This window comes from Colletotrichum karsti (genome assembly GCF_011947395.1).
Source record: "Colletotrichum karsti strain CkLH20 chromosome Unknown Scaffold28, whole genome shotgun sequence".
NCBI classification, from domain to species: domain Eukaryota; kingdom Fungi; phylum Ascomycota; class Sordariomycetes; order Glomerellales; family Glomerellaceae; genus Colletotrichum; species Colletotrichum karsti.
Genome location: NW_024065928.1, coordinates 53,138 through 60,479, shown reverse-complemented (window position 1 = coordinate 60,479; position 7,342 = coordinate 53,138). Strand labels below are relative to the sequence as shown.

Genomic DNA, 7,342 nt, shown 5'->3' with positions numbered 1-7,342 from the left:
ATCTCGTCCAAAGACATAATCAAATACGGGCAAGTCGAGCGGTATGTGCTTCCAGAGTCTTCGTCGCCCGGGCACCCAAAGGTCGACTTCCTTCGACGGCCAAAGCCATAGCCGCTTCGGTCACTGGCGATCGAGTATGAGCTCAATTAAACATCACAGAAAGTAATGTTCTGCTCCTCTGTCTTCACTCCTCTTGCTATTGTGTTATTCCATTCGAATACATCATGACTGAAGCAGACAGCCGAAATGAAATGGATCACAGTTCGACAGGAGACGACGCTGACGAGGTTGGTCCGGAACACAATGCCCAGGGTCGCACCCAATGTAAAGTCAAACCTGTCTATGGGAATGAGGCGAAGATGCGTTTCTCGATTCATCAGGAACATTGTCAGCGGATGCGCAACCTTAAGTACTCGGTCAAAGGAGCAGGGGCAACCCCTTCGCGGTAACTACACCGCGATCCCGCTTCCCAGAGGGTCAAGAATTTTGGTGTCTTCATAGTTAATGTCGCCGCCACGTTCAACGCGACGAACACTGCCGATAAAACGCAGAGGTTGCCACTCGCAAGATCGTCACGGCAAAGACGGATGCGCACGATCAGCATCTCGTCACCAGCCTTGATCCGACAGTTTCTACAATTCCATAGCACAAGTATGATGGAAGAAATGATATAAAAGCACTCGCCTGACGTCAAGACAACCACCAGGGCCATCAACGACTTCGGAAGTGTCGCTGAGCTTATCCTTGATATAGGCACTCTAAATGATTGAAGATCGGCCAGTCAGTCTACTATCCTTGGGAGGTGATCTTTCAGCTGGCCAAATCACAGACTCGTTCATCACCTATCTCTAGTGTCGTCCTTCAGCACTTCCTTCTTGGGTTTATTCGTGTGTTCCACAATCATTGTCCAAAACTAGTGTGCGTGCGTCAAATTCAAGACATCACCGATGGTTGAGATGGGCCGGATCGCCGCTGGGACGAGAGCCCTAGGGACATTGAGAAGTCAGACTCGTCGTCTTCCAATCATTATTTGACGAGCTATCAAGATTCGATGCTTTTAACACATTACTGGCACGGGGCGTGAAGAAATGCAGACATATGGTTATCACACTATCCACAGCTCAGTCATCTTATAAAGTCATATTCCAGCTAAAGATGAGCAGAGTCATCTCTCGTATACTCAAATACGGCATCGACATGCGCTTTTTTCTCATAGCTTAAAGCATGTACTCATAACATCAGCGATCAAGAGAGATACCGAGGAGAAAGACATATAGGTAGTCACCAGAGAGCCAGACAAACTTCACACAGACAGCAGTGTGACCGCCTTACGTTGGGCTACGCCCACCAAGGGTCCAAGTGGTATCGCTTTTACCAATCTTGACCAACGTCTTCCTAACGAGACAAGAAAGCAGTTCTACTACGGGGTTTTCAACATATCCCGGGTATGCGTTGTCATTAGTACTGGACAGGCTTGTGGCGAGCAACACATTGTCGTTGACCTGTCGATGACCAAACATATTTGCAGCATGTTACAATTCAGCATATGCAACATTAGACCTGAGAATAAGTTCCGCAAAAGTCACGCCCACCGGGGGTCGGGATGACACCGCAACTTCTGCGGAACTCATCCGGCAGGCTTGTCTCAACCCTCACTGCAAGACGCAGCAACCCCCCTCACCTATCGCTGCCGCCACGAGGACAGAATCCGATTCCAGACCGAGCCCCAATCCCGTCATACACGAACAACCAGATATGGGGGGGCCTGGACGGCCAAGCAGTGGGTGCCGGGCGCCAGGCTGGAAGGACAATTTACGAGTGAGAGACGGCAGCGAGGCCTGCGACTTCTGCGGAACTTATCCGTGGGTCTCACATTCACTTCAAGATGCGACCTCATCGCCCTATCCGAACTGACCGCTGACAAACGAGGAGCGGCGGGGAGGTTTTCTCCGTGCGAGACGAACACTTGACATGACACAGGTTGGATACTTCCCTTGAAGTCAAATACTCTTGATATCCGCCCAATGGCAAAGATTTGGCTTTGTTTAAATCTTAATGTCCTGTCACTCTTCATAGGAAAATGGCTGTCATCTCATGTTTGTTGTCATTAAGTCGCAAGTTTGTACCTGGGGTGTTATATGTACTCGCCAGTGTCCAAGATGACCTGACGGCGGATTGCCCCGTTTTCTTTCTAGACTTTTTCTTTTCCTCCTTGCGAACCTTTACTGGTGCGCCGTGAGACGAGTTATTACTTTGAGAGTTCGACTGGCCGCGAGCTACCGAAAAGATTTACGAGCCAGAGGGCTTGCCCCGGACGACCCAAGCACCGGACCATTACCGCGGAGTCGGCCACCTCGCATGTTGGGGGTGTTGGAACAGAAAGCACAGATATATACACTCGGAAGAGTTCGCCGAGATATGTTGATGCAAGAACCGTGAAGCCACATCTCGCAGGATTCGCTGTTGGGTGTCAGTCATGCTACTTTATGCCGAGGTGGAAATGTCATACCACTGGACCATGTATTCTCCTGGTCTGTCCGCGCTATTCCTGCAGACACATCGCACGTTGTACGTCGTCTTTGTCGGCGATGGCAAGCTTGCCTCAGTCAGTGCGTCTGGCGACGCCAATCCTCCTGGGAAGTTTCCGAAGCTGCCGGACGCGAAACGCTGCGATCGATGACTGCTGGGCACTTGAGGAACCCGCTTTTGGCGACTCTCGACCAATTTCCGCAGCTCGCTCGCGGCGTCGCCACCTTTTCCATGTGCATCATTCATCACCGTCTCCGCTTCGCTCTCAGCGTCATGTTGCGAAGTTGACGCACCATGACTGCTTGAGCTGTGTTCGCTCACGCTTCTTCGGGATGAGTGGAACATGGAAGACGACGTCGGCTTCCGAGGGTCTGGAAGTGCGAAAGACGTGTTTCGGCTGGGAATGATGATCGGTTCGTCGTCAGTCGAAGACTCGTCGTCATCTGAATCCCAGCTCTTCTCCCTTCGAGGCATTTCTCTTGTGACAGGTCTTCTTTGTGCACTACTTGACCTAGGGTCGTCAACCACCACGGTGGTCTCAGCTCTTGCTCTGCCTTTTGAGTCGATGGTGAACTTGACGGACGTCCTGGTGCGGGGACTCGAGGCTTCAGGAATCGACGTCAGACTTGAGAGTCGGGAATGCTGCTGCTTGAGAGGTGATATCCTGCCTGAAGGTCGACTAGGGGGCCGATTTGGACCGATGATTGGACCATGACTGACCTGCGGCCTAGGTTGAATGGCCGGGGCTAACGTAGGCAAAGCCTTTGGCAAGCCGCGACGACCACGGTTTTCACTAACGCTGCGTTGAAGCCCATTGGGACGTCCGTGTGATTTGGTAGGTGAGCTTCCTGACATATGGTCGGGCATTCTACTGGGTGCCAGCTCCTTGGAACTGAGGGAGCGGCGGATGTCCCCGCCTCGCATAGGCGCTCTCGATTGAGTTTCCGCAGCCGCAGCCGCAAGGGCGAATTGAGCGGATCCTTGTGTCACCGGGATATTGGTCTCCATGTTCGAAGAGGACGGTCGACTGAACAGTAGGCCTGGATCCACTCCTGCACCGGGGCTAACGATGCCAAACGGATCGTCTGCCGAGGTGGTGAAGGAGGCCATGGAGATATCCGCAGAGCTGGAATGGACATTGGACATAGCAGGCTTGGGAGCCAGTGGCCGGCTCCGCTTGACTGGTTGAGCACTTTCTTGGTTATTGGCTATCGGCAGGGACGCAACCTCCTGGAACATCTGGGAGGCGTCGAAGGATGGCATGTGACGATGGCTCGGCTGGAAAACATTAGAACCGAAGGAGAAATCAATGTCCATTCCCGACATATCGGCGCCTGGGTCCCAGAAGCTCGCTGCTGCGGATGCCGGTGCGGACATGGGATAGCCGAACATGTCGGTGGTGGCAGCTACAAACGCCATATTAGGCTGCTGTGGGGTCCCGGAAAAGTCTGGCTGGCCGTAGCCATGGTCATTTTGCATGTTGACGACCTGGAGCTTCGGCGCAAGCTTCCGCCCACCTTTGTGAGAAGATGGCGGAGGCGTGGCTGTTTGCCCGTTGAGATCTGCGGTGCCTTCTGTATCTCTCGTCTCCTTCAGTATCCTCCTATCTTGCGAAGCTGCTTCGGGGCTGGCTGGGCCGTCCTCTCGACCAGGAAACTCGGGTCGTTCAGTCGGGGGCTTGGATGAGGAGTGCAGTCGTCGAGAAGGGTCAACTGGCGGCAAGGGTAAGTTCGGGTTGGGCGAGAGGTGATTGGCATGGGACGCAATCTGAGTAGCGAGGCTTTCGGCGGACAAGGGTCTCTTGAGACCGGCGGAAGGGGGGTATGTCGTCGTTGAGGATGTAAAATCGGCAAAGGAGCCTTGGGAGCCTCTCAAATTGCCCGGCGTAGTGTTGAAGACTGAATAGTCCTCTGCAAATCGAGGTGTCCAGCCGCCGGCGTCGTCGAAGGGGCCTTGCCGCTGCTTGGGAGTTTCGAAGACAGGACTCGGGAAAACGGCGGAGGTTGGGGTCTGCTTGGGTGTGGGCGGCTGAGCGTTTGGGTTTCCAAAGCTGCAAGCACAAATTCAAGTTAGCCTTGGAGAGTTCTGGTAGAAATGCGGCCTGTTGGATCTTTGGGCCTGGCGGGAGGCAGAAGACCAACGTGAGCGAGGTGGGTTGGTAGAAATCTTGCCTGGAAGCCAGCTGATCCCCACTCATAGCAATTCTACTGTAGTTCACACAACCCTAACTCGGACATGACAGAACCACCTTCGCAAACGGGATTATTGAAGTTGGATAGTGCAGATGTGTTCTCGGTGCGCCAAAGTATCGGAATTGGGTCGCAACTGCCGTATTGAAGGGGGAAGTAGGTTAGGCGCAGGGTTGTCGAAGTGTCGGCTCGTGAACGTCGGTAGCGTATCTGGCGGGGGCGGCTTCAGGCTCGTATATCATTGATCATTACAGAAGCTCGTGGGGCCGTAGAATCATAAGAACACCATTAAACTAAAGGTCAAAGACTCGCGTGAGCAAAAAAGATGTTCCCAAAGCCCGAGGTTAGGAGGTTGGGAGTTGCAGGAGGCAAAGACAGCCAACAGGGAGGAGGTCCGAGATGCGGCTAGGAGTGAGAGAGAGAGAGAGAGCATACCAGCGCAAGAGAGGTTACAGAAGACGAATATTCAGTCGTATGGTCGTAAGACAGGAAAGCGTAGGAGCCTCGACCGTCAGGATAGCGTTTCTAGCAGAGCGCAAGATTGTGGAAAGGCAGCACAAGATGTGAGGAAGAGGAAAGGAGCGTCCAAGGAACCAATCGCCAACCGGGGAAGTGGACGGGGAAGGGGAGAATGGATGATCAATTAAAGTGGTGGTACGAAGTACGGATCATGCCTAGAAGGGAACGAAGGTAGCAACAGGTAACCTCGAAAAGTACCTGCAGCAGTGATGGCAAGTAAGAAGTACGTAGATCAAGCTAAGGTGGTAGTTGGTAGTTGGTAGAGACCGTCTTCCCTCGTTGGAGACTCGTCGATGGGGTTTGCCAAAAAAAATTTGGGCAATTCGAGTGCACAAAGTACCTCGAGTTAAGGTCATCATGGGTACGTATCAGCCGACAACACCACTTCATTGGCGGAAGGGGGCTACAGAGCAGCACTGTCCAGCGAAGCACAGCGCAGTGTGTGTGACGAGAGTGCTGATATTTCAAGGCGCGATTCGGAAACAGGCACCTTAATCATCGTACTGCTAGGGGATACCCTGGTTGATGGTATTAGCTACCGAAATATTTGCCAGTTCAATTAAAGAAGACGACGCTTCTCTCGCCGAAGCCACATGCCTCAAGTCTAGAACCAGATCCTTCGTCTCTGGGGTCTCTCTTCTGACGTTGATGGACTAAAACATGGAGGGGAACCTTGGGATCTAGTGTCGAGTGGCTCAGCTAGGGAGGTTGGAAGGGTTCTGAGCATCCGGGCAACATGAGGTCAGGCAGGCTCTGATCGGAGGGCCGGCTCGTACGCACTGACGGCCAGCAGTGTTCAGATGGATGCCAGATCCAGTGAGCTGTTTCTCGCACAGATGCTGAGAGGTGGTGGCAGCATGTCAAGATGTTTATCCTCCTGGCCACACCACCAGGCGCTTCTTCACGTAGTCCAGGTTTCAAGGTTTGGCAGAGACGGGATGATAGGAGGCCATCTAAGCTTCAGCCGGCGTCGAACGTGGCGTCGTCGTCTGAGCGTTGCCCGTATCCAACCTACACATGGCAAAGTATCGATTTCATGGATAAAGCATCGGCATAAGGTATGCGAATCAATGCGGTTGAGTGCCAACTATGGCGCAATTGGACGAGGGTTGGCAGGGTCTCGTGCTGAAATTGGTGCTTTACCGGACGGCGGCTAACACCAAAGTACTGTCTGTTACTGCTGAAGCTACTGCAATAGAGCGCAGCTAGTATTGGCATGCGATGAACTCTATGGGACTGAAGAAAGGGCTTCCAAGGATGTTCCTCCACGGCATGAGCCTGTCTCGGGGGTGGTCGAGGTTACTTGTGGTTGAGATATGCACATCAGCAGCCATATGGACAAACGACTTTGCCCTGAGGTGGCCTGAGATTGATCTAACGTGCTCTGATTCGGCATCTTCTTTCCAACAAGCTCCGAGACTTTCCTACGGATAGATACAGATCTCCTCAGCTTGGAATAGAGCCAAAAACAAGTAGATGTAACCACGGGAGGCCGGTTGCCTCAGCTGCTGAGCCGTCTCTTAGTCAGTACCTAATTCGAGTTGCTTAGGCGGTTGCTGGTCGCAACGGCTCGGCTACACAGCAAGCGAAATGCCCAAATATGATGTAGAAGGGATTTGACGACACCTTATGCAAGGTACTTCTCCAAACGCAGCCATATCTTTCGCAACTGATGCACCGTAAGGCGGGGAAAATTGGAACATCTGGGTAAGATTCCTAGGGAGAGTCCTCTCCGAAGACAGGGAAACAGGAACGGTCTGCAGAGCACCAAGCCTAGCTGGGCCGTAATTGTGCTGTAAGTCCATGCGGAAATGTCTAGGCAGATGACAATAGGCCGAGCGAGCAGCGGCCACTGACGAAGACAGCTGCGACTTGACGAGATGGCAGCTGCCAGTGGCCACTCATTGTCGGCTTAACCGTGCCTTGCAGACACAAGAACGATGCTCCGCGCCTTCTCAAGGCAAGGTAGATTCCCGTTGACTCGATGCGTTGATGACGGAAGGTTCGTGCAGCTGGCACTGCAGCCCTGCCAGTGAGACAGACAGCTTTCCACAGGCGTGCTGCAGCAATTAAGCCGTATCTTCACTCCTTCATCAACCATTTCC

The 7,342-nt window shown here is 53.0% G+C and overlaps 1 protein-coding gene across 1 annotated transcript; it reads right to left on the bottom strand.

Annotated features, from left to right (window-relative positions):
- Positions 1–2,484: 2,484 nt before the first annotated feature.
- Positions 2,485–4,726, bottom strand: CkaCkLH20_08379 (uncharacterized protein; the record flags this gene model as incomplete). The annotated part of the gene is made up of 2 exons (XM_038891094.1): positions 2,485–4,579; positions 4,671–4,726. The coding sequence occupies 2 exons, from the start codon at positions 4,724–4,726 to the stop codon at positions 2,485–2,487; spliced, it is 2,151 nt and encodes a 716-aa protein (XP_038743468.1).
- Between the last annotated feature and the right edge of the window lie 2,616 nt (positions 4,727–7,342).